Genomic DNA, 26,724 nt, shown 5'->3' with positions numbered 1-26,724 from the left:
AAATGCAAAATAAAGGTTTTTTCCAAAAATGCATAAAAAATACAAAAATGCTCTATTTGCAAAAACCCTTTTTTTTCATCATACTTAAAAAGAAATTTCCTACATTTTAGTACAGAAAATATTTTTCTGGCACAATTGGTTCGGGGTCTGTGTTGTAAAAAATATTAAAAACTGCTAAAAATCACATAAAACATTGAATAACTTTTCTAATTAAAATAGCCTTCAGCTAATTAAAAAAACCTTAGTAGGTTATAGCCTTTTCCAATAAATGCACTATTCAATACAAAACGACATTTTCAATTCGAACCAGTAGTTCCTGAGATTAGCATGATTAAACAAGGAAATTCTTCAGCTTTATATTATTAGTATAGATTAATAAGAAAAATAAGACAGTGAAATGTATGTACATATATATATATATATATATTTTTTTACAAACCATTTTTGGCATCGTTTAGGATTTTCTCTGAAAAGTACCCTCGAGATTTGCTTCATGGCTGACACAAACCTACGCACACTGATCGCAAAACCCGCGGTTTCAGGTCGAGCCACCCTGGCTACCCAGATCCTTTCCAAGCATTTTGTACAATAATATCAATTTTCCCGTTTTCATACATTTTTAATTGCTGCTCCACTTCTATTAGTCATAACATGTTGTTATATGGCCTATAGCCTTCCGCAATGAATGGACTATTCAACACAAAAAGAATTTCAATTCGAACCGGTAGTTCCTATTAGCACGTTCAAACAAACAAACTCTACTGCTTTATATTATTAGTATAGATATAGAAAAAAGTAAAAATGCATGATTTTTTTTTAGTAGATAGCTATGATTATGAGGAAATTAATTTGCAAGAACTTATTCTTGGTTATTTATAATGAATAATGTCTGAACTATCACAGTACATTATTTCTTTGATTATTTATACCAAGACCTTATTACGTATTGTATTTTTTATAATAGTTAAAGATTTTCAAACAATATTCTCCTATAGAAATCTCTAAGTATGAGAAAATGAAATTACAAGATTTTACTCTTAATTATTTAATTAATTACGAAGAAATTAGGTACGAATATATAACATAAATTAGGTATAACATTTCTTAACAATTAATTCATAAAATCTTCATGATTTCTCTAAAATAAAATTGTTTTTCTTACAGATAGTAATAAAAATCAAATAAAGCCGGTTTAAACCAAAAAAAAAAAACCTGTTTTAAACCAAAAAAACTTTTTTGTGTTTTGTTTGTTTGTTTTTTCAAAAAAAAAAAAAACAGTTTATATACCAACCCTGGTTTCCCATCAGCTGTATAAATTTACACCAACATTATCTTCAAAAAGTACAGTTTCAAATTCCTCATACATTAAAATAAAAAAATAAGATAAATAAATACCTTTCTGCTGAACAGTAAAGTAAGACAAACAACGTTAGAAAAAGCACAAATTTGCCAATTACAGCAGACACGTGTTTCGGCGTTACAGGGAACGCCTTTTTCAATGCAAAAAATATTGAGCTTATGGATGAAAAGACATCCGACAAAAGCCAAACACTGCTTATAATTAGTGATAATGAAACAATTAGGGTGCATTGGATTGCAGCCAAATAATGGCGCAGCACCCTACATTGTCCTTTTTTTTTTGTTTAGGATTGAATGCCTGTAAAAGGCATGTTTTACCTTAATTTGAAATTCATTGTTTCTTATCGTTTGCCAAGCGGTTCATTTATTATCCTAATAAGGTATGTGTGTGTATGTTTATTATGCTGACTAGGGGTCTAATAGGTTTCAAGACGTACCTTTCATAGTAATTTTGGATCATATATTTAAATTCTTCACAAAATTATTAGCATCGGTAACATTAAAATGATGTGTTTAACTGTATAAATCTACATCTTGCACATTTACATTGTACTGTGCTTAAGTTTTTCCTGTGTAATAATTTACTTTTTCACTTTCTTAGAGTGCTAGCATTGAAGACCACAGGACTGATATTTGTCTTCTGGTTATGTGCTTAAAAAAACTTAATCGACTGGACAAACATCAATGGAAAAAGTCCCGTGATGCAGTTAACGAGGTGAGTTTTATAAATATTTGTTCTAAAACCATTTAATTTATTGAAAATCAAAGTCCTAGTAAAATATATTTTAAATGTGTTCAAGAAAAATTTTCTAAAATGCAAGTTTATGTGTAAAAAATTAGTCATCGCATTAAATTTGCAAACTAAAGTGCCATAGAAAAAATAACAGGAATTCATGATTAAGAACTGGAACTACATTGATACAAGGGTGTTGACTCTGGAGGTGCAAGCTCTTCGCAAAATATTTGAGAATGCTGGGCACCTCCACCGGAAGTAAGCACAATAAAAAAAGGAAAGGAATAAATGAGAAATTCTTACATTTTTCTTCACAATCAACTAATAAACAGAATTAACAATTAAAACAGATCTTCTCAGTAAGTCAAAGAAAGGACGAAACACTAACTAACTAAAAGATATGTGTTTCATCAACTTTATAATTGTAACAAACTTTCCAATATTTAATCATTTGTTTATGAGATTAAACACTCTTGGCACTCTTGGTTTCCTTAAGAGGTTTTCCACTTCCAGCTCAGTCACTCCTACACCGGGCTGATGAGTGCTAATAAGCACGAAACTGCAGTCCTCGGCCGGAATTGACTGAGCTGGCAGTGTATATCATGTATTTCTGCCTTAGCCCTGGCTGTAGGGTGGTAACTTACTGAATAAAGAGTATATGTTTGACAGGGTGGCGACAGATCAGGGAAACTTTAGGGGGATCAGGGAAGTTTGTCAGGGAACTTTATTAATCAGGGAAATATCAGGGAATTTCGAAAAATAATGAAAAATCAGGGAAAATTGATTTTATGAAGGTTTTTTTTTTTTTTTTTTTTGCTTTACAAAATCAAGTATCCTAATTCCTTACGCATTTTCCGGCAATTATCTGTTCAAAAAAAATATATAATTAATGAGGTGCGATTATACACTGCCGCATATTTGTGCATCTTTTTTCCTCAACGTCAAAGTATTGAATCTTACTTATTAACCGCAGGATGAACTTCCTAAAGATTGCTTCTGTGTCTGTTAGGTTGTTTATTTTACCTAGCTTAAAATTTCCTTTCACGCTTTCAATGGTTACATACTTAAATCATTTGAAATACAGTAAACTTGTGTACTTAAGTAAATATCTTTATTTTTTATTGTTAAAACGCTGTGTTCATTCATTAAAACCTATGTTCTTGATTAGAGAAAAGCTCCCTATGAATGGATGTCAAAAGTTTTCATCTGTTTTGCATAAATATGTCAATTAGTTATATAAGAACAACTACATTACTTCTATTCTTTCACTATTACTTGTTATACTTGCAACAATTATTATACTGTTTGAAAGTTTAGTTCAAAATAATTTAAATTACTTTTTAGTTCTACCATAAATACACATATGTTTTTAAGAGTGATTTTAATAGTTTCTAAAAATTCTTATGCTAAGTGGTCTCTGGAAGTAAAGGTTTTTTTTTTTTTTTAATTTTTATAATCTTTCCATGTAGAAAAAATTTAATGTACTGTTTTGTAGTTTTTTCCCCCCCAAAAATTGACTTGATATGTTTTTTTTTACCGTTTTGTTAAAAAAGTAGCATTTTTTTAAAATATATCTTTAGTTCATCAACTTTACACAACTTAAAACGTTTAAAATACTGCTTTTTATTCAAACATACAATGGATTTCAAGTAGAGCAAAGAAAGGAAACCGTTATAATTGGTAACGTAAATCAGGGAAATTTGGTGAACTTAGTCTGGGAAAAGTCAGGGAACTTTTCTTCACAGTTCCTGTCGCCACCCTGTTTGAGTATGTGTCATACATAAAAAATGTTAAATTATATGCAGTTGGAATGCTATGAGACTAGTATACCAACTAAAACATTGTGATTAATAATAAATATGTGATTTTCATGTGTTGTAGAAAAACCATTTCTACACAATCAACAAATTTAAGATATGATAAAGAATAAAAACTTGGGGAAATCAAGAATTTTTTAAAAATTATTTTTGGAACTTTCTGCAAACGGCTTTTACGTATTCAACTGTTACAATATTTTATGTAGAATTCTATCATTTCATGCACTCCACTCGTTTTTCTGTAGAAAGCGAGCATATTTTCTTAAAATCTAAAATAGTTTTTTCATGGTTGAAAATGACTTTACTTGAAATCTTGCTTGCTTTAATGTCTCACAAAGAAAAATAAATGCATTGTTTTACAACATAAGATTTTTTTCATAGCTCTAATGTTTCAAATATTTTCCTTCCCTCCAGAATATTCAAGTAAAAGTCTTATTTTACTTAAAGCATTCCTTTTTTTCTTTCAGAGAAAGCAGAAAGTTGATGCTCTGAATCTTCAGTATCAGAATCTTTTGTATGAAGTAACACATTTGCAAAAGGAAGTTACTAAGTGCCTTGAATTCAGGTAAAATTCAGTATTTTTTGTTTTCTTCAGTGAGAGAATTCATTTAAGAAAACATTTTGTTTTCAATACAGGAAAAGCTTGCTCCTTTGCAAATCGTTTTTTTATGCTTTTGAAAGAATTTTCATTTAACACTGTTGAATAAAATCTGCAAACTTTACCACATTTCTTCTCAATTTTTTTTTTTCAAACTTTAGCTTTTAACTGGAGATGAAGCACATTGAGGCAGTTAGAAAGTTGTGTAAACATATTTATTAATCTCCGAAATTTCATAATTTTGCTAAAGCGTTTTTTCTCCAATTTTAACTTTTTTGCTAAAGAGCTCTTGAACTCGGCTTAAAACCTGATAATATAGATTTCATCTTGTGGGCTGATTTATGACTCCTATTGAACTAACTGATAAAACTGACTTGGACCCTTAAGAACAGTGAATGCTACCTTTTTCTAAAGGATTGTTTTTCTCCAATCTACTCATTGAAATTCTCTTGTAGCTTTTTGGCTAAAATTAACTTCAAGCATGGCCAAAATTCAAAACTGATTTGCAAAAAGCTTTCTACTTCTCCACAACATTATTACCAAATCAACAAATAATTTGCAAGTTAAAAATATCGTTAGATCCTTTTCATTTTGGATGTTATAAATGTTTGAATTTGAGCCTTTAATTTCAGCCTACCTCTTATACATCAATTACATTCATCTTCAGTGATTTCAACCTTATTTCAGCTATTGTTTTCTCTTTTTCAGTTTTTTTTTTTTTTTTTCAGTGAACTGTAAATAAGAAGTTAATTCTGTGAACAAAGAATGATTTGTATCTTCTGCTTAGAGTTTAATTTCAAAGCCTTTTCTGTATTTAAAAAAAAAGCCTTATACTCCAAAAATGTGTTTATTATTTTTGCAAATTTTTGTTTTATTAGCATTGCTGTAATCCTGCATAAACACTTTTTGTTTTGTGTAATTTTTAAAAATGTACACATAAGTTTATGTTCCAAATAGAGAGGGGGAAAAAATATCATATTTGTATAAATCTTGAACTAGACTTATACAGTTATGTTGTTCTTCTCCAGATCAAAAGATGAAGAGATTGAACTAGTTTCAGTTGATGAATTTTATAAAGATGCTCCTGAAAGTATTTCAAATCCTGTAAGAAAAAATTTATATTATTTATTTACTTATTTTAGTATGTAAAGTTATATCTTTACCTATCATTGTGTTTTATTAAGATGCCAGTAAATGTGTGTGTGTGAAGATGAAAATTAACTAAACAAATTTCTTGGTAGACGTAGTTAATTTAAGAAAGGGAAGTTTTTTAGGAAAGTTGTTTCTCCTATACAGTCAAACTCTCTTATAATGAGCCCTGATTTAACAAGAACCAGGTTTAGCTCGGAAACCAGAATGATTTGGTTGGTCCAATGTTAAGTCTATGGGAGTATAACTCCCCTTTAACGAGCTAGCCCGCTTAAAGCGAGCAATGTTTCTTTGATTCATAAAATTTCTATTGATATGACTTCCAACACAGCTTATCCTATCTTAGAAAAATTCCTTTGACCCTCTGAAGTCAACTGAAAGTTAGTGATGAATCAGAAATCCTGAGAAAAATTACGACGGCTCTTTTTTTTTTAAATTTGTGGATGTGAGAAGCATTTGAAAGTCAAGTATTTGTTGATGCCAGTGTTATCATTTCTGAGATATACTTCCGAGGATATTGTAGCTTGAATTCAAGCAAATACAGATGAAAAAAATTATGAAAGTGACTACGATAATGATGAATGTAAAGAATTTGAAGCTTTAACTGAAGAATAAGCACCTTCAACTTAGTCAATCGCTTTTAATGTGCAGAAAAACTTTATCCTTTTTTCAAAGTTAGAGGGATGGATATCCATTTTTTCTTGTGCACAAGATGAATACAATCCAACAATAAGGCAGTTCAAAGCAAATTAACCAGAAATAATGATAATAATAAATATAATAAGCAAATGTGTGTGAAATTTTTTTCAAATTTTCAAACTTGTTTTTTATGAGCACTCTGTTATAGCAAGCAAATATTGCTGTCTCTTCGAGCTCGTTATAAGGGAGTTCGACTGTAATTTTATTTATATTGTGTAAAGGTCATTCAACATTTTTTGATGGACACGTGGCAATATATTGTTTAATATTTTCCCTATTTAACTGCACTAAGACTAGACGCTTATATTTTATGCTGTAAAATTCTGAAAGGAATCTAAGTACTAAAATAATGTTTACTTGTTTAAAGAAGTTTGATGTATGCAAGTGCATTTGTATGTGATGTATGCCCATGTGTACTGTATATGCAAGTTTGTATGTTCTTCACTCCCCTTATCTTAATATTAAAAAAAGAGCTGTTTTGTATGTGCAATTAAAATTAAAAAACAAAATTTTAAAATAGATTTTCTTTTTAGAAAGTTACGAAAGTCGATCCTCATGAATTGACCATGGCTCGTCTCATGTGGGAATTGGAGCAACGAAAACAGTAAGCAGTTTGAAAATACTTTAATGTTCAATACATTTTGGTACTAATTTTTCACTCTTTTTCTTGAATGTTTTATTCAATAGTGATTTTTTTTTTTTGTAAAATTTTGCCGCGTTATTTTATCGGGCATTTCAGCTTTTTCATCTACATAATGTAATGCTTTTCAATGTTTTGTTTTCTGTGAAATTGAATATTGAGCTCATCTATAGCCAATTTTAAGAGACTCCACACAAAAATGAAACTATGAAGGTACATTACGATATCCTTGTAATTAGAATAGGGATATATTTTTCCTAATTGCTGAACAAACTCTTGCAAAAACTCCAATAGCAAAAATTGTTATTATTTATTTTTGTTGTTTTCAAATAAATTTTCTACAACTTTCCCGGTTCATTTAAAACTGTTTTTTAAATAGTGTGAAACTTTTGGGTCATTCTAGCATTATCATTAACCCGTTCAGGACGAAATGTTTGCCTGGGTTACGGCGAATGCAACGCAGCCATCTGAAGGACTCTAGTTTGCATTTTGGTTTTGGAACAAAATGTTTACTATCAGATGGCGTTACTTATCCATATTCCATTCGAATGATTGGTCTTGATCATTAGTATTTCTCTCTCTGACATCAGAATGGGGAACATCAAGTGTCTGTGATTTATTGGATTTCGTGAAAGAAAACATAAACCTGTGCTAGCAAGTGAAAACTAAAACACATACTCATTTTAATGTAGTTGTTTCTAGTTTTGATTCCATTTTAAAATGGGATTTCATGGGAGATATTCTAGCAAGGGGTTTTACTTTTAGATTCATTTGTGTAGCCATGGTGAACACGCTATCTTTCCAAGGAGGAAATGATCTAAATTTATGGCTAATCCATCTATGGATGCATGAAATACACCGCCAGCTCAGTCATTCCAAACGAGGACAGCAGTTTTGAGCTTATTAGCACTTTTCAGCCTGGAATAGGAAGTTGCTGAGCTAGAGGTGGAAAACAACTTAAGGAAGCCACGAGTGCAAAACAAATGGTTATCGAACTATGGATCTTTCAAGCGATAGTGAAACAACTATAAATCATTGGAGTTTTTCATACAGTCAGTTACTTTTCAAAATCATACACTGAAAAAGAAGATAAAGAACTTAGCCAGAGATGTGTAGTTTGCTCACAGCACAATAAAAGACAAAACACTACCTATGAGTGTAAAATGTGCACTGTGCATTGATCCAGAGTTTGAAATTTTTCGTGCGGCTTTTAAAAATTAATTGTTACAATATTTTTCAAACATTTTCATAACATTAAGCGCTAATATTTTTCCTGTTTTGTACAAAAGATATTGTCTAATTTTCATACTTTTAGTTACATTAAAAAACAATAAATTTTGTATTTTTGTTGTTAAATATTAATTTTTTTCATCAAATTTTTTGCTATACTTGAAATGTTGATATTATTTATTATGTATTAAATAATGGTTTCATTTCTACGTTAAGTGTATATTTTATCCATTATTATGTAATGAGTACTTTCCGAAATTGCGTATTAGGCTTAGGGGGAGAAATTGACCCGGCCTGTATGCACAGTCTGCATGTAACAGCTGCCATCCTGAGAACGGGGCGGATACAAAAAAACATTTTAGAGGGGGTTATGCTGAAAAATGCCCCCCCCCCACACACACACTTGAACGAACCTACTGTTCTGGACACGAAAAATTTCTGAAACTGCTTGGGGATCAATAAAAGGCACCAAATCCGCCAGGAATATGGCTCCTATTGGGGATAAACGTTGCAAATTAATTTCATAAGCGATGAGATGAAGTAGTAGTCCAAATATTTACTTTCAAAAATAATTAATGAAATGAAAAGATACTGTAATTGTTTACATTTAAGGAACAGGTTAAAGAAATTTAAATTTTAGAAGTTAATATGATAATAAAAGATTTAAAATGAATGAGCAGAAATAAAATGAAAATGAGATTACAAGTATCTTTTGCCAAATTTAATGGATTCACATGATAGCCAACAAGTAGCTAGAATGATTAGTAACTTTTCATGCGTCTTGGTAAATTGCATTACCTAATAACTTTTCTTGACTGTTCTTTCTTTTCATTCTTTTATTTATTTATTTTTTCCATTTTTTTAAAGATTAAAAAAAAAGTCTGCAAGCACTAGGAAAATCCAAGTTGTGGATCAGCAAAATTAAAATGACCATATTTTTTCTTCAGCAGAAATTTTTTTTTATTGTTTTGTTGTATATCTATTATCTGTTCTTAATTCTTTATCATGTAACAATTTGACTTTATGCTGGGCCTTCACTTTCGCCCTTTTTGGATTTGTTTGTATTTGACCTATAATTAAAAAAAAAAAAAAAAAAAAAAAAAAAAAAAAAAAAACAGGGAATTATAAGATTTCTCAAAATATCAGTGTTTAAACAAAACAAGCATTTGCCAAAAAATGGTTTCTGGCAAAAAATTTCTTTTCTGACCTTTTGTAAATTTATAAACAAATTGAAGAAATTCCGTTCAACACTTTTAAAAATGCTTCACAGTTTCACATTAATCCTTTTGTATGCATAATGAATTATTTAAAACTTTTCAAAAATAAAATATTGCTAATCATTTTAAACTCCAGTCTTTTACTTGTATTTATTTTCATTCTATAGATTTGCTTTGAAGCTGAAGGAAGCAGAAATTGCGAAGGAGGAACATAAACAGAAAATTAAAAAACTGAAGGATCAGTTGTCTAATGTTCTGCCTACATTACAATCTATCATTGAAGTATGTAAAAATAGTTTCATATTCATAAAACTCCATGTAATCTAAGCAGTTTTTTACTCAACATAAAAAATACTTTTTGTTTTAAAAATTAATAGATGTGAACACTAACTCATGTCGCCTGAAAACAGTTCTGTTGATTCAAAGCTAAATGAGAGGGGGGGGGGGACTTTTTTAAAAATAAAACCTCAAACCAACTTGCCTTTTTAAAAATAAATAAAAATTGTCTTACCTTTTTGAAATATATAAATTATTATTTACATTTAACATCTGTTGAATAGTACAGGAGTTTCCAACCTTTTTTACTATAGAGCCCCATTGTAAATTTTTGAAGGAGAGGTGTGCCAACAATTCAATAATACTTCAGCTCAGGTGGTTTAGTTAGCGCTAGACCCTCTCTCACAAATCTGTTTTTAAAAGTTCAGTGATAGTTTTCTAGACTTAGTTTTCCTAAAAAATACTTAAAAGGTGTTTATTTGAACTGTATTTGTATTGCAAACACCAAACAGAATACGTAAAGTATTCTGTTAAATCCTGTTACAATGAAGTTTGAGGGATTCCAACTTTTATTTGTTGCAGCGGAAATTTCATTGTAATGGAATTCAAGCAATGTGACAATTAAAATGGAACTGAGCACTTGTATTAATATTCCTTGCCATGAAATTTTGCTGTATTATTCAATTTAAAAAAAAAAGAAAAACACTTTTTTTGCAGTTTGTAAGCTTTCCATGGACCCAGCAAACTGTTGTTAAAAACTGTTTGCGGGCCGAATGTGACCCACGTTCTCTAGGTTGGACACTCCTGGAATAGTACAAATATTATACTGTTTGTATAAGCTAACTTTTATATTTTTATATTTTTTTTCACACTCTAGGCTGCCGAACCCCTTCAAAGCAAGCTCGGGATGCCTTTCCAAGCAATGCATGTAAAGCACAAAGCTGCTAAATTTTTACCAAAACCACTTTATATCTTATATCTCCATGCTTGTGCATACAGAGAATCTCTTGGTAACTGTTTTATTATTTTCTTTCTTTTTCCCTGCATACTTTACAAGAGATGCAATATTAAGAGCTTATGCATATATATTTTATTCTTAGATAGAAAAATACAAATTGCTATTGAAGGAAATATTGATGAAGCTAAAAATTTGCAGCTGAAAACAGAAGATTTATGTAATATAATTTTCTTTATTTCTTTGCATGAAAATGTTCAATCAAACTTTTGTTAAATTAGTCAGCAAATATGACTAGATATCAATCATTGTACTTATCCGTATATAGAGAATATGTAAACTATACCATAAAAATTGACCTAGTGTTTTCTGCATCATATGAAATACTTAAATATATGACAGTATAGAAAAGAGATACTGTCATAGTTGAGGAGTAATTTATCAAAAGAGAACATATCTAATTTTTAGAAAAAATCATTTTATGATATTTTCTAAATCTTTCAGATGACATTTATCAAATAATTTACTCTCAAGAAGTCCAAATGTGTAAAACTATTTTATTTAAGGTAAAATGTGACTTTGTGTTTAAAAGGTAACATTCGTCTTCTTCACGTTTTATTTTGAACAAAAGGGGACATATCCTAAAAGAATATGTAATATGAAGACTTATAGATCCAAAGGAACACATGTCCAAACTCTTTAAATTTTAATCCACTACTTTTAGGTTCATTATACTTCAATAAGAGAATATATTGGAATTCTCAACATGCAGGTTTTTGTTCAAAAGGGCACATATCCAAAATTAAGATGGCGATATCTCCTTGTTTTTTTTGTTACTCTAACATTTCTTACTCTGGGCCATGATTTGCTGTGCTTTTGTGATCAATTCTGTACCCAGAGAAATTGATAAAACTATTTTACTCTTACCGTTATTTGTTTTTCTCACCTCCTGAACATTTTTAGAAAATGGATATGTTCCCTTTTGATAAGTTAGTCCTCAACGATACATGGATTTGCAGAAATCTTTTTGCGGAATCTTTTATAATCTGTTTATAGAATTTTTTACCACAAATTTGGTTTAAAAAAGAAAAAAAAATTCAGGCACTCTAAGTTTGTCTAATTTATTAATTAAGCAAATGTGTTCCGGAACAACTTCCTAATGTTAGGCAGTGACAAATTTACATTAATGTCATTGCCTAGCACTCTTCATTGACAAATTCAAATTCTTCATTTCTACCAATCAAGCTTATCAAGTGGATTAACCATAAGCCTCAGAGTGGTTCTCAGAGTGGATTAACCATAAACCTCAGAGCCTCTTCATTTCATCTCAGAAAATGAAGATTTGAATTTCAATTTTATGCATTAAGATTTATTAGGGTGTGACTACCAGGAATGGTCCAATCTCATTTAATGTGAAGAAAAGCAAGTTTTTGTTCTAGAAATTCATAGCAGCACTTGTAAACTGTGTCCATATCAGAAATATTGCTAATGCCTTTCAGGACCCTGAATTCAGCATGTTTGGGATTGGAGCTATGCTGGAAATCGGAACTTGCTCAGTTCAAAGAACAGAACCATGGCAGGGTTGTTGAAGTATCAACTGTGACACATGCTTTTATACAAAACTGCAATATTTTCGCAACTAATGGATTGATAATTAACTTTTTTTCTTTTTGGATATGGTGCTGCCGATAAAATTAAGAAAGAATTGCAGCCAAAAAAAGTTATTTCTAACGAGATTTAAGTGACAGTAAAACAGAACAACATTAGATGTTTTAACAGGAAAAAGCAAAATAAATAGTATTATGTTTTTTTTTAGACTTTGTGGAAATGGGTTGAAACATTTTGTTTAACATTAAATTATTTAAATTTTTCATTTCTTTCATGCATTATTGAAACAGGTTTTTATTTTTGGCCTGTAAATTTTGTATTGTGTGCTTTTGAGAAATTTGTGTAGTTGCCAATTTTAATATATATATATATATATATATATATATATATATATATATATATATATATATATATATATATGTATAGAGAGAATATTGAGAATAAAGTCTGTGACTGCGGTATTGAATACAGGTGATTCATAACCGTCACCTGTGTAATATTGGCAATATACATTTACATATTTCTCGTGATTTTTTTTAACCAATAAATTTTGTATAAATGCTGTGTTTGACAGCTGTAAAATTGTATGTGTGATTTTTTTTTTTTCAGCTGAAGAAAGTGGCGAATCAGATCAAGAAGAGAATGTTGATCTGGTAAGTTTTTCTAGTCTAACTTTGTAAAGTGGCTGCTGCTTATATGAATCACGTTTGTTCTAATCATTTCTTTTATGCTATAAAGCAGCTGATTCAATAAAGCAGATAATTTAATAAAGCTGGATTTTGGTCTGTTTTTAACGATTTTATTAAAGTGGTTGATTCATATTTCACTGCCGTCCACTGTATTTCAAATAAATCTTAACTTATATTTGTTCTAGCATTGCATTTTTTTTTCTTTTGGCAGCTATAAAAAGATCATTGCTAAACTAATATTGCTACTTTGAATTATCGTACTTATTTTGTATTGTATTGTACTTATTTTGTGTTATATATGGCTTAGAAGTATAATTGAAAATGTTTTTCATCTCTGCTCCATGTGGTAGCAAATAAAATTTCATTTTGAATCCATCCCTTGAATAATTCCTCCTTAGGAATGCGAGGTTAATGTTTTGCATGCGATGTTTTTCTATGCTAATTTTTTATATTTAAACAAAAAAGCGCCATAAATAATAATAATGATAAAATTTACACTCATGAGTAAGGTCATTAAATTTACAACCAATCATCAATTGTCACACAAAGTAACCAAGAATGATTACAATCTTGTTATTCGGAAGAATTTTCTACATTTATTTTCTCAAAAAAGTTGAGTTCATTTGAAAAATTAAGAAATCCTTTTTTTCTGAAAATATAGGGAGAAATTATTTAAAACTGAAATAGTTAGTAAAGTAACATTTAGCATTTACCATGGGCCAAGTACTGCTGAAAGCCATACAGTCTAGGACAATAAATTAGTAGGTTACTTTAGACTAAATTGTTGAAGCATCAAACTTTTGTGAGCTGAACAAAACCACCTTCAAAGTTGATATGCCATATACCAAGTAAATGGTTATAGCACTTTTAGTGCATATTTATTTATTTTTTCTTTTTTGTTTTGGCTATCACAAGGTAGTATCACTTTGGTAGTACAATTTTAGCTATAATTAATGCATTAATTGGACTTTTAGGGAAAAACGTACGAACATTTTTCCTGCTAAATTAATAATTCACTCCTCCCATGAAAGCATTTGCTAGATATTACTAATCTATGTACATTAGGGTGGTCCTCATTTATATGGGGGTAAAAAAATCGGAATTTAACAAGTGACGCCCCCTAGTTTTGTGACACTATAATAAAAAGTAACATGTGCAAAATTTGAACTTGATCGGTCAATGATAACACGTGCCCCTAGGCCGTTACTTGAGCACTTTTGATAATTTTCCCACAAATCTTCGAGTTTTTACTTCAGACTCACTACATTGTTTCTCCTAGGTTTGTAAAATATTTTTACAGTGAGGTAGCACTAAAAATAATCTTTATAATTACTTTATATCATCTAAAGATTTTAGATTGAATAAGAATGAAATAATGCTTTAGAAACTTTCCTTAATCGTACGCTTTTCTCAATGTATCTCGATAGTGTGTATTTTTTTCCGATAGTCTTGGACGGTCTATAAAATAAATTGTTTTTGTGACTCATATTCGGTAAATTAGTTGCGAAATTCTTCGATTAATATTGTGCTCCTCTTTCAGTTGTATCATTCACAATTTTCAGTATTTTAACAATCTTTCTTCCCTTTAAAGAGTTTCCTTCATTTTGCTGTGAATCAGGATCAAATAGAAAAAATATTTTAGTATTTGTAACTTATCAAACAGTTTTATTGACTCGTAATTGATTCTATGAAGAAGAAGATCTTTATCAAGAACGTATTCCAAATCATCTAAAGTTCATCTAATCTGAAATTTGTTAAACAGTCATAAGACACGTCTTCCTTATCACAAGCATGTTTTGGACTAGTGTTTTCCTGTCTTCAAAGTTAATTCCTTCATCCAATACCGACAAAGCTACTAGTTTATCCCCTAAATACCATAAGTGATTTATAAATTTTCAAATCACTGTTTCTGCTTCATGTTTGTCGTCATTTTGTACGCTGCTAGTTTTTCAGAGATATTATATTATTAAAAGGAGCCTCGATTGGTTTGCTGTGAAGAACCATATCTTCATACAGCATTTAATTGTAAAACAGCATTGAAGGGCTTTCTTTTCATGTAAGGTCAATTTAAATTGTTTCCTAAATATAAAAATTTTCAAACAAAAATTCCTTTTGCCACCTATGTGGCTCAGGAATAAGCTCCAGGTTGCCGAAAACATATCCCTGTACGAGGAAATTCACCAGGAAATATTACAAATTATGAGAATTATATGTAATCTTTCTCAATTCCGCTTTTTACAAACAATAAATAATATGTCATCAACTTCGTCTTTTAGAACTTAAGTGGTATGTGTATTTGATTGAAATGTTCTGAATGATGGAGATCTTTCCACAAAATTTTGAAGCGCTTAAATAATTGAATATCTGATCTAGAACTAAGAAAGGCAAGAACTTCTTTAAGGACACACTCTGCAGTACGATTTCAAGTGCATGATGATGGCAATCCTTATGTAATATATCACCGTTCAGTTTTTGCTCTAAAAAGTTGCATGCACAATTCATTAATATTGCAAGTCGTTGTATCAAACACTACAGCTAGAACAGTTAGTAATAAAGAGCTATCATATAAGATATCATAAGCAACTGAAGAAATGTCTAAGGAATTCCGTGTAGCTGTTCAATATTAGGACCTGAAGCTATCACGGTAATCCTGTCGGCGTTCTTTTTCCAGTTACATCTGGATGTAGCTTTGTATCCCAGTGAATAACTACAAAATCTAAATTTAAATTCATGAAATTTAATTTTACCTCTCAAAGATTTTCTCTTGCTCTCTTAAGGAATGTACTATTGATCAAATAGGTCTTTTGGATTCAAACTTACTGCATCTATATCGGCTGTAAATAAATTAACATCTTTATCCCTTATATGGTATTTGTCTAACAGTGATGAAAGGCGAGCAGATATCAATAGTTGTCAAGCTTTTTTGGATTGAGGTAGACCAGCTGTAGAAAACAAAAGTCCAACAGTTTAGGATAGATATCCATTTCGGTTTCTAAATCTTGTGAATTGCAAGAATTTGATGATAATAAAGGACTATGTACTGAAGTAGAAGAAAATTAATTTAAAGTATAGATTTCTACATTGTTCTGATCTGGATATTTTTTTTTTAATTTATATTTTAGCTATGGAAAATACAGTACATTTTTATGTTAGGAGTAACCGAGGATTTTTTGAAATTTATATTTTAAAAATTAAAAATTGTACAAGCATTAAGTATGTTTATAACTAAAGAACAGCGAATTAAAATATAATTGCAATTACTTATATTTAAAGCATTGAAACCTTGCGACTCGATTTGCCACACCTATTACATACACAGGGAATTTTGTAAATCAACATCCCAAAGCATGGAGGAGGCAATTTGTTGCTGTCAAAAATCATTCATTAATGGTCTAGGCCATTCATTAATGGCTTTTAGAATTCCTTGTGTCCATCTTGGTGGGAAGAAACGTTCCCCTGCTGCTTGGTTGGAACAAGCGCAGAAGAGCGGTACGCTTGACCCAAGGCCATTGGTGTACATGTACCCTCTGTAACATGTTAAATTTTACAGAATCAAGGTGAGAGAATGGTCGGTCTGGAAGTAGCAGCACCTATTGAGGTTCAAAATTACTTTAAATATAAAACGTTAGAATTATTTTTACATAAAAATGAGAAAATCCGCAATTTTTTTACGGAAACTCAAAAAAGGGGGCCCTAGGGGCATGTGTTAATATTCATGGATTGACTTAAAATTTTGCAGGGATCATTTATTTGTATAATGGAACAAATTGAGGAGGCGTCGCGTAAAATATCTGCAACTTCAAAAATAAGGACCACCCTAATGTACATATGTACAGTGAAATTCCGTTACAACGAATACCAATACAACGAAATTTCCGTTTCAACGAACTACATTTTCAGTCCCTATATAGCTACTACTACATTATTTGAATTCCATTACAACGAAATTCCCGTTACAACGAATAAAATTTGCAGTCCCTTAAAGTTCGTTGTAACGGGATTTCACTGTATTTTAAAATTTAATGACTCAGACATCAGAATTTTTTTAGTGGATATATCGATACCATCTGTGTTGTAATTTCAAGAATTATGTTTTGTCATTGTACTCCTGGTATCAGTCAAAAATAACTTTAAAAGGGAGGATCTACCTTTAAAACTTTCACTTATATTTATCCCCCCCCCCCCCGAGACAAAACTTAAATGATTGGTGCAAAATTGTTCTGATAATCAATGTGAATAGTTTAGTAAAACATGCTATGGTTATTTGTTGTAGAGCATGCATAGACGCTCAGTTACTTCCAGAAAGGATGATACAAGTAAAGACATTTTTAAAAAGCATCCAATGACAGTTCTTTTGACTGTTGAAAGTAAAGGTAAAAATTTTTATTTATTTATTTTGTTCATAATCTGTTGATAAAAGGTTTTTTTTTTTTTTAATTGTATTTTGTTTGGGAATTGTGTCCATGTGTGTATATATACAGTTGAACCCCTCTATTGCGAACCAGGGATATAACGATTCCCTGGTTGTAGCAAAACCTTTTAACTGGTCCCAACTGAAGACCTAAGTTTTTAATGTATTCCCAAATGCTTGTAACAAGCTCTAAAGGTTGTAGAATTGGATACTGCAATCTAAAATTTTCTAAGATTTTTTGTTTTTCACAGCATTTGTCCCAGTTACGTTCCTTACCAATTTTTTCATAGGCAAATACTAGCTTCTGCGATAGTTATCCCCCCCCCCCTCACCAGAACACTCCATTCCAAACCATACTCCTCACCTATTTTTCCTCTGATAATATTGTGCATTGTGAACTTAACACTGACCATAACTAAATTAGGCAAGTGAAAAAAAATATGATGGGGATTAAGTTAAATTTATTCTGAAATTGGAAAGTCTTTTCTCAGTTTTCAAGGAATTTTTCAGAAAGTAGTTAACAGAAAAATCAATGAAACGTTCATAAAGGCTTGCAACCAAATATAATGCCCCATCTTATGGATAAATAAAAATAAACATTACAATAGTTTGTCCTACTGAAGACAATAATTAGTACTATTATTTTATTATTTTCACTCATTGAATAATTGAAATAAAGACATTCTTAAAAGACCAATCTTACCAATTGAGGATTTGTTTTCGGAAAATTGGATGTTGCAAACTCTTGGTTATAGCGATTTCCTAAGCTAGTCCGCTGAGGGTTTGTTATAGCAAGGTTTGACTGTATATATATATATATATATATATATATATATATATATATATATATATATATATATATATATATATATATATATATATATATATATATATATATATATTCAAAGTTCCGAACTTATGCCGTATTATTTTAATGTTAAGTGGCTCTGCATTTTACAACAGTTTTTTTCCCGTGCAACTCCGGTTACGACGACGGTTTGAGCTGCGCAGACTGGATCAAATATTTCTTTGCAATTGAAAAATTTTCAGTAAAATAATGAAGACATCTGGATTTTTTTGTTGTAGAAACTTTGGACTCTGACAGGAGCTTTGACCTGGCATGACATCTCGAGAATGGTGAGGGTCAAGTAGATAAGTTCTGAAAGGTACAGGTTTCAGACTTTGACAAGAGGGACAGTAGAAAGGAATTAAAAGCAGGTGGATTGTAATACTGGACGAGAGAAACAGCAAGAGAAAAGAACGACCATAGCTACGTTAAGCTGTAGGTGGTCACAACAAGCTTCTCATGAGCTTCTCATGAGCCCCTTCTCTCTTTTCTCTTCATGAGAGAAAAAGAGAGAAGGGGCTCCTCATTAGATTCAAAAGGGACACACAAATCTTAAAGTTGATAAAAGTATTGGAAAGGATTTTTTCACCTTCGAAAGGTGGGGCTTAGTCGTCAAAATCTAATCAAATTGCGGACAAAAGTGAAGAGTTTTGACTTGGTTTCTTTCTTGCTGGTAATTTTGTGGAAGAAGGAGTGTGACAAATGCTATTCAAAAATTTATCAAACGTTTTATTGGAAAGTATTGTAGAATTGAAAAAAAAATAATAATATGAAGGGTTTTTTTATCTTTTGAATAATTTTTGTTATATTCACCAATAATTCAAATTTACATTAGTTAAATCTAATTAAAAACATAAACAGAGTTAATTTCTTCATTAAATCTAATGTTATGGTTAACTAATGGTTAATTATGATTTTTTTTTAACTATTCCGGTTATGACGTCGCTTTGGCTATGAAGACACTTTGTTGACAGTCCCAAAAGTGTTGTGATAACGAGGTTCGACTATAAATGTATATATATATACAGGGGTCTGGCCAGAGGATATTTGGGTCCGTTAACGGACCCTTCACAAAAATCAGATCAACCAAAACGGACCTTTCACAAAATCCCGATCAAACAAAACGGACCCTTCACAAAATTCTGATAAACAAGATCGGATCTTTCACAAATTGTTTATTGAAAGAGCAAATCTGAAAGCAAAATAACGCATATTTCTGTGTATAAACCGATAATTTTTACCTTTTTTTTAAATCAAATTAGAGGGATCAGCTTATACAAAATCTGCTAATTTTGAAAAAAAAAAAATCGGCACTCTTGCGATGCTCCTGCAAGCGATAAATAATTGCTACTGCCAAATAAATATAATGGTTGTTTGTTTTATCACAGCTAATTAACAGCAGTGTTGTAAACTTTTCTGAAAAGGCATTGGTAAGCACTTTTCTCCCCGCTCATGATTTAATAAACAATAATAATATATATCTGCGAAATGAACTTAGAACTGCAAAGGGATAAGGGAAAGGGAGGATATGGGTGGGGAAAAAATATGATCGCTTCAGATAGGGTTACCAACTTCAAAATTATCACCACTTAGCGTCTGGCGTTGAACCTTTATAATGACTTGATTAGAAAATATTCTCTTCATTTTACCAGCTTGTCAATATTTGCATTTTTACAGGTGCGGTGCGATGTTTAATTGTTATTTTGGGAGAAAATTATATGGGTTTTAATTTTTCGATGCTAACAAGGGTGATTAACTTTAAATAAACTCTTTTAATTACAGTTTTTTTTTTCTTTAGATGTCACATTTTGAAAAATGCAATCTTTTAACATCCGATATGAGAATCATATTTTGTTCTTTTTTCAAGCTATCTTCGCTTTATTAGGCTGCAAATAAATGAAAAGTCTCTTTATTTCTGTTAGAACTCTCTTTTCAAGTTTTTATTGCAAAATTCCATTTTCTGTTATGAGTCAAAAATTAAAATGCTGAATAGATGGTTTATTTTATTTTACTTTTTTTGTGTCAACTGTGTCCACAGATATTAATGAAATGTTTATCATAGGACTCTAAAATGCAATTTTAAAATAATTTTGTCAAAAATATTTCTTTTACAAGCCGTTTTTATACTTTTGATGCCTTCACTTTGAGAATGGCAATCTCTTTGCATCCGCTATGGGAATCCAATTTTTCGAATTTTTGATGATTATTACGCTTTGTTAAGAGATAAACAATTAAAATATCTTTTTATTTTAGTTAAAATCACGAAATTTATAAGTTTTAAACGAAATTCTGTGTTTTTTAAGAATGTCTTGGGTCAAAAAGTTAAATGCTAACCCCCCCCCCTATTCTGAATTTTATTTTATTTATTTATTTTTTTTTGTTACAATTATTTTAAGTACTGCACAGAAATATTTCTAGTATAATTTAACATAATGTAGAATGGTTGATAAATATTGATATTGAGAGAGCGATGCCTCCCCCCCCCTGCCAAACATCAGAAAAACACCCCAGAATGATTTTCTCGACATAGAAGAGGAAAACACTCAACTTTAAGTTTAATTGATGCAGTTTGTGCCATCTCTAAATTCTAAAATTTCGTTTAAAAAAAAAATTTGCAAAATTATTTGATTTTTCACAAAATTAATTCATTTTTCACAAAATTATTTGATTTTTCACAAAAAACGGACCCTATGAAAAATCCTGGACAGACCCCTGATGTATGGAAGAACCGCTGCTTGGTTCTTAAAAAGATTGATTTTTACATTTTGAAGTGTTGTGCTGTTACAATCTGCTAATGCTCTCCCTTCAGTGCTTCTTTTGTCAGAGGACTTTGTTGGTCTCTCTCAATGTTGTGACTCAGGCAACTGGTTTTCCTCCAGAGATATGGTCTTTACTAGTGACCGAACTTGCACCTTTGAACTACTTTGCTCGTTTAATACAGTTGTGGGACCAATCTCTACAAAATTTACTCAAGTACATTGAAACTGTTGCATTGGTTTCATTGTATTCTTTTAAGTAAAAGCAACTAAAACTGTCCCAACACTTAGAAAATATATTTAATGGTTAAAATGTATAACACAGTTATAGTTCACTTTGTAAGCTATTTTTCGGTAACCGAGTGGTAACTTAGTTGAACCTATTGTTCCAAAAAGCTGCAGATCTGATTCCTGCATGGTACAAAATTAAATAGTTTAATTTAATTGAATAAAAAATAAATAAATTGTCATGACAGCAAAAACATTTGCAAAAATTGATCTTTATAAAATAAATAAACAAAACATCGCCAAATACAGTGATATAAAAATTTGAAGGGGGAAAATAGAGCAAAAAGTGAATTTAAATGTTTAAAATGAAAGTAGTATGAAAAGATATAAAAAAAATGATTGGTCATTAAATGAGACAGAGATAACTATAAAATAAGTATCATTGTTCAAAAGAACTGTCATTCATATTTTGGGAGATTGTAGTACACTGTTCATTTTAAGGAATCAATCTTTTGGACTGGTTTGTTCATGAACGACACATCCCTGCTATTCATTTTTAAAAAAAATCATCAAAATCTGCTCGCTAAGTAAATGAGACGCTATGAGCTAACAAAAAGAAAACAACATAGGATATGAACTGATAACCCACCTCCCTTTTAAAGTCTGTTAAAGATATAGCAGCAATACAGTACTTTTATTTTTCAACATTTGCCAACCCAAATAGAATGTTTCAACATTGAACCTACAAGTTATAATTTTTTGTTTCAGATGCTAAAATTATTTTGGAGTTCAAATATCTTTTTCACCTTCAGATTGTAACAGTATCTGTTGTATCAGTTAGTCCTCAGCATGGATCTTCAGATGCTTTGGGGTATGTGGATTAGTATATTTAGTTAATGTAGAGTTGCCACTTATGTGAAATAAATATTTTGCTTATCTTTTTGCTTTTATTTTAAAGAAATCTTTTGAAATGGGACACATTTTTGAATTGCTTGTTTCCTGGAGATACTGGAAGAGAAACGCCCAATCATGCTAACCAATTTTTGTTGCGGAAATTTGGGTATGTATTTATGTTTTTGGTTATTGTGACATAAGTGTATAGCAAAAATCCAAAAGTTTCTCTTGTAACTAGTTTATTTCATTGACCTGCCATCATGAATACTATGTATGTTATTCTGTAATATATTGAAATATGTTAGTAATATATTTGTAAAAGATTGATGTTTTGAAACATCGATGTTTTTAGTGGATGCTGGACCACTAATCCTAGCAGGGGATAATTTCTTTTTAATTATAGAAAGTTGTCAAGGTTTGCTTACCTTTAACCCATCAAAATACATTGATTGAACGTGATTTTTCAATTGACAAATGTTTGTTAATAAAACAGTTCCTTGAAACTATCTCAATAAATCAAAGGCACGTGTGATGCTGTTTTAAAATTCAGGTATTATTCGTGCTTGTAGTTATCAACCAAGACTTCTTTCATCTGCCAGAAGTAGTCACATGAGGTACAAAGATGTTATTGAGAAGAAGCGTAAAATAGAATAAAAAGAAACACTAAATGATAGAAGCTTCAAGGAGCATTAAAACCAATATAAATTTGTGCTTTTGGATTAATTTAATAAGAGTTTTTTTAGTGTAAAATTTGTATGGACAGAATTTTTTTTTAGTTTTGTGTCAGGTAAAATTAGGGGAAGTCGTGGAAATTTTAAAACAAGCTCTGCTGGAAACTGCGCAAATCTTAGTTGCAAACTATTGTAACAAACAGCAGGCTTAATCAGTGGTAAATAAATAATTTGTGTCAACGTTTGAAATGTAAAATTTTTTTTTGTCATTGTTTCGAAATTATTGTGCATGTCTGTGTTAAGGAAAAATGTTTTAATTAAAATTCTTACTCAGCCAAAAATATATTTAACTTTCATCAAAATGCTCCACATTATTTCTATAATCAGTGTTTATTTATTTATATCCTGTATTTTATTGATTTAATAATTTTTTATATGTCATTTTCATTTTAGATGTGAAGAAATGCCTTTTGCAAATGAGACAACTGGTTGGCCATATGTATGGGCTCAACATGTGTCGGGGCTGGGATTTCTAACTCCTCAAGATGAAGAAATTACAGACATGAAAAGACAATGGAAGTTGTCTTTTTATCACATAGAAAATACTGTTCAAAGCATTCGCTCTAGACTCATATCTCGCTTTCAACTACGTCAGCAAATAATTTCTCTAGGTGAGAAATTTTCAAAAAATTTATTCTTGTTTTTCACAATGTGAAAGAAAAGTTTGATTTGCTTTGATCATCATTAAATTAGTATTGTTTTTCTTTACTAATGCAAAATTTATTTCTCTACTGTATTTTCATATATTCAGAAAAGAAAAACAAAAATTAATCCTTCATTATAAATTATTAGCTGTTCATAAATTTTTCAAATTCTTTCAACTTCTCAAAATTTTCTTTGTTGTTTATTCTCTGTATGGCCATTCAACTTGAAAACTGTTAGTTGAAAAGTTCTATGATAATAGGGGTAAAAGAATGTTAAAGCTAATCAACTGCTTCTGTTTTCTGTGACGGAAGTTTTGGGTAAAACAGTTGTGGATCATTTAGGTTTAGAAAAATATTTCAGATGCAGTTGATATAAAAAGAAAAAGATGGCAGATACGGCTTCCCTTTCACTCCCATTTAGAAATGTGGATCTTGACATTGCAAAATAGGTGGTTGTATCGAACTCAAAGTTCAGTTAACCTTTTTTTTAGTATTACTTCTGATACAATTTTTTATGGGAAAAAATAAACATGAAAGATTTAGCCCCTTTAGAACAAATAAATGCCCATGGAAAGAAATGTTCCCTATGGTTTCCCCATCAGTAATTAACTAGTTACAACAAAATTATGGCTATAACGAAATTTATATGGTCCCTTCAACTTTGCTGTAAACGAGAACCAAATGAATTTAAAACCAGATGAATTTAAAAAATAAACATTTGCGAGAGTAAAAATTAACATTTGTTTGTCGTCAACCTGTCCTTCCCCCACAAACTTTTCAAATAATAGGTGGATTCATACAGAACATTTTTCATTCAAGATCTTGGCAAAGAAACTTTATGCTAGTATTTCATTTTAATTTCTGCTAAGTTCTGCTGACTTGAATCAATGCTTCATAAGAAGTAAATTGATATGTTGTATTTCCGTCGAGCAAATTGTTAATTTTAGTTTTAACACTAGAAAGACTGAAAATTGTGAAAAAAAAATAGATACCAAAAAGACTGGGGGGCCAGTGAGTCCCCTTCCTTTTTTTGTGTGTAATAGTCCCACAATTTTTCCAAAATGATTCCACATAACCCATACGTCTAATGGCTGAACAAAAGTTTGAAGGTTAATATTGTACAACGGGCTATCTTTACATAGCAAAATGTAAAATTTATTTCCGCTTCCAAGCATAATCACACTGCTGCTTGACTAGTCGTCTGTTGGCAATGAATTGTATTTGGAATTCCAAAGAATTGTAAAAAAATAGGTGGGTGAAAGTTAAACTAGATTAAATAGCTGTGTTACATGTCATAACCAATTGATGAAATTTAAAACTTTTTTTTAAATTGTAAAATATGTTAGGGACCACTTTGGCCCCTTCTGACTCCTTAAGTATAAGGTTCAATAATTAGGCTGCTATGAAGATGATGCGTAAATGATTAAAGAAGCACTTAAATAGTGGTTCGCACAGTATAGCCCTCAAGGGCTCTTGCACCGTTAAAAATAAATAAACCAACCAACTTAAATAGTATCAGAAAAGATTGAAAGCTGCATTGCATTCTGTCAAAAATTTTTCTATTTATTGAATTACAAATTAGGACAGGGGCCACAAAGGTCCCATTTGTCTCATAGTGGTTAGTAGTTTATGAATTAGAAATAGTAACTTGTTCTTTGAAATCATACCACATTTTATCCAGCCAAATGTAAAGTTTTTGTCCCACTTTTGCATTTATTTTATTAAAATAATCCCTTGACAGTTTTGATGTAATTAAACTTGAGTTTTCAAATCGTAGCTGTGTTTTTTTTTTTTTTTTTTTTTTTTTTTGCAGAAAAAGAAACCTTCCCCTTTTTTTCCCTTTAGCCATACTTGAACATAAATGCTCTCTGAAAAGTTATATCAATATAATTTTTATGTATTTTAAGTTCCCTGTTTTACTCCCCAGTAACATTTTAAGTAGTTTTCCTTGTAGTAACAATTGTCATATTACTTAAAAATATAAATAAATAATTTTTTTAAAAAGATTGTAATAACAGTATCAAGATCTAAATTTTAATTGTTGCGACTTGCCACTTAGTATTTAAAACCCTAAACTAAAGCTTGACAACTCGATTACTTTTATTTATTTTCATGCATAGATCAAAGATTCAGCATTCCGGATTCTTTTGCTGCATTATATCCTCAGAATGTTTCCACTCAAGTGAAAAAATGGATGCCTATTGAATTCAAAGAAGCTATGGTTAGTTTTTAAGGCTTCTATTATTATTGACATACGCTTGTAATGCAAGTGAGGCCCCTAGTTTCAAAACCGGATACTTGCAAAAAATTCGATTTTCTTTTTTTTTTTGTTAATCTTGTAGAGAATCAGAAGGCCTATTTGCCTGCTCAATATTAGGTTCAAAAACCGCTTCTTTCCCCCTTGAAATGGGGCGGGAAGGTCTGCCTCAGTTTCAAAACCAATCTTTTACGTCTCCTGTAAAATTTGGTTTTCTACAAGTATCCGGTTTAGAAACTAGGGGCCTCAAGTAATATTTATTACTGAGAACCAATTGTGTTTCTACTATTTTATATGATATGCCTTTTTTAACATTTCTGATAACTTGAGGACTTCTGTTATTTCATTTAGAATTATGCTAATGCTGAAGAACTGGTAGAATTAAACATTATCAGTGAAGATGTAATGATGTTTAAAGCAGAAATTCAAAGAGGCTCAGGTAAATGTTCTGATAATATTTAAAATGACAACTGTATAGCCAGTGGTGGATTTACAGGTACGGGGGCCCTTGATCTATCACAGAACTATGTAAAACATTTATCATCAGGGTGGCGACAGATCAGGGAAATCAGGGAGATCAGGGAAAAGTCAGGGAAGTATCAGGGAATTTTGAAAAAATAACAAAAAATCAGGGAAAATTGATTTTTTGAAGAAAATTTTTTTTTTTGCTTTACAAAGTTAAGTACTCTTAATTCCCTACGCATTTTCCGCCAATTATCTGTTCAAAAAAAAGTAAAATTAATGAGGTGTGATTATACTGCCGCATATTTGTGCATCTTTTTTCCTCAACGTCAAAGTATTGAATCTTACTTATTAACCACAGGATGAACTTCCTAAGATTGCTTTTGTGTCTGTTAGGTTGTTTATTTTACATAGCTTGAAATTTCCTTTTATGCTTTCAATGCTACTTAAAATAAACAACCATACAGGCAAAGAGGAAGCCTTCAATTATGCCTTAGCTCGTTTGCCTTTATTCCATTGTCTCG

The 26,724-nt window shown here is 30.6% G+C and overlaps 1 protein-coding gene across 1 annotated transcript in view; it reads left to right on the top strand.

Moving 5' to 3' along the window:
* The window catches only part of LOC129228043 (THO complex subunit 5 homolog B-like), a 41,578-nt gene that overhangs the window by 4,308 nt on the left and 10,546 nt on the right, over positions 1-26,724 (top strand). Inside the window, exons 3-16 of the mRNA XM_054862673.1 lie at positions 1,961-2,074; positions 4,377-4,474; positions 5,536-5,611; positions 6,889-6,959; positions 9,610-9,724; positions 10,596-10,728; positions 10,819-10,893; positions 12,891-12,934; positions 17,244-17,343; positions 21,981-22,083; positions 22,171-22,272; positions 23,231-23,448; positions 25,602-25,702; positions 26,090-26,177. Of these exons, the coding sequence (XP_054718648.1) occupies positions 1,961-2,074; positions 4,377-4,474; positions 5,536-5,611; positions 6,889-6,959; positions 9,610-9,724; positions 10,596-10,728; positions 10,819-10,893; positions 12,891-12,934; positions 17,244-17,343; positions 21,981-22,083; positions 22,171-22,272; positions 23,231-23,448; positions 25,602-25,702; positions 26,090-26,177 (1,438 nt within the window). The remainder of the gene's footprint in view (positions 1-1,960; positions 2,075-4,376; positions 4,475-5,535; positions 5,612-6,888; positions 6,960-9,609; positions 9,725-10,595; positions 10,729-10,818; positions 10,894-12,890; positions 12,935-17,243; positions 17,344-21,980; positions 22,084-22,170; positions 22,273-23,230; positions 23,449-25,601; positions 25,703-26,089; positions 26,178-26,724) is intronic.

The sequence above is a fragment of the Uloborus diversus genome, chromosome 8, assembly GCF_026930045.1.
Source record: "Uloborus diversus isolate 005 chromosome 8, Udiv.v.3.1, whole genome shotgun sequence".
NCBI classification, from domain to species: domain Eukaryota; kingdom Metazoa; phylum Arthropoda; class Arachnida; order Araneae; family Uloboridae; genus Uloborus; species Uloborus diversus.
Note: the sequence above shows the minus strand (reverse complement) of the source record. Positions and strands in the feature narration are given on the sequence as shown.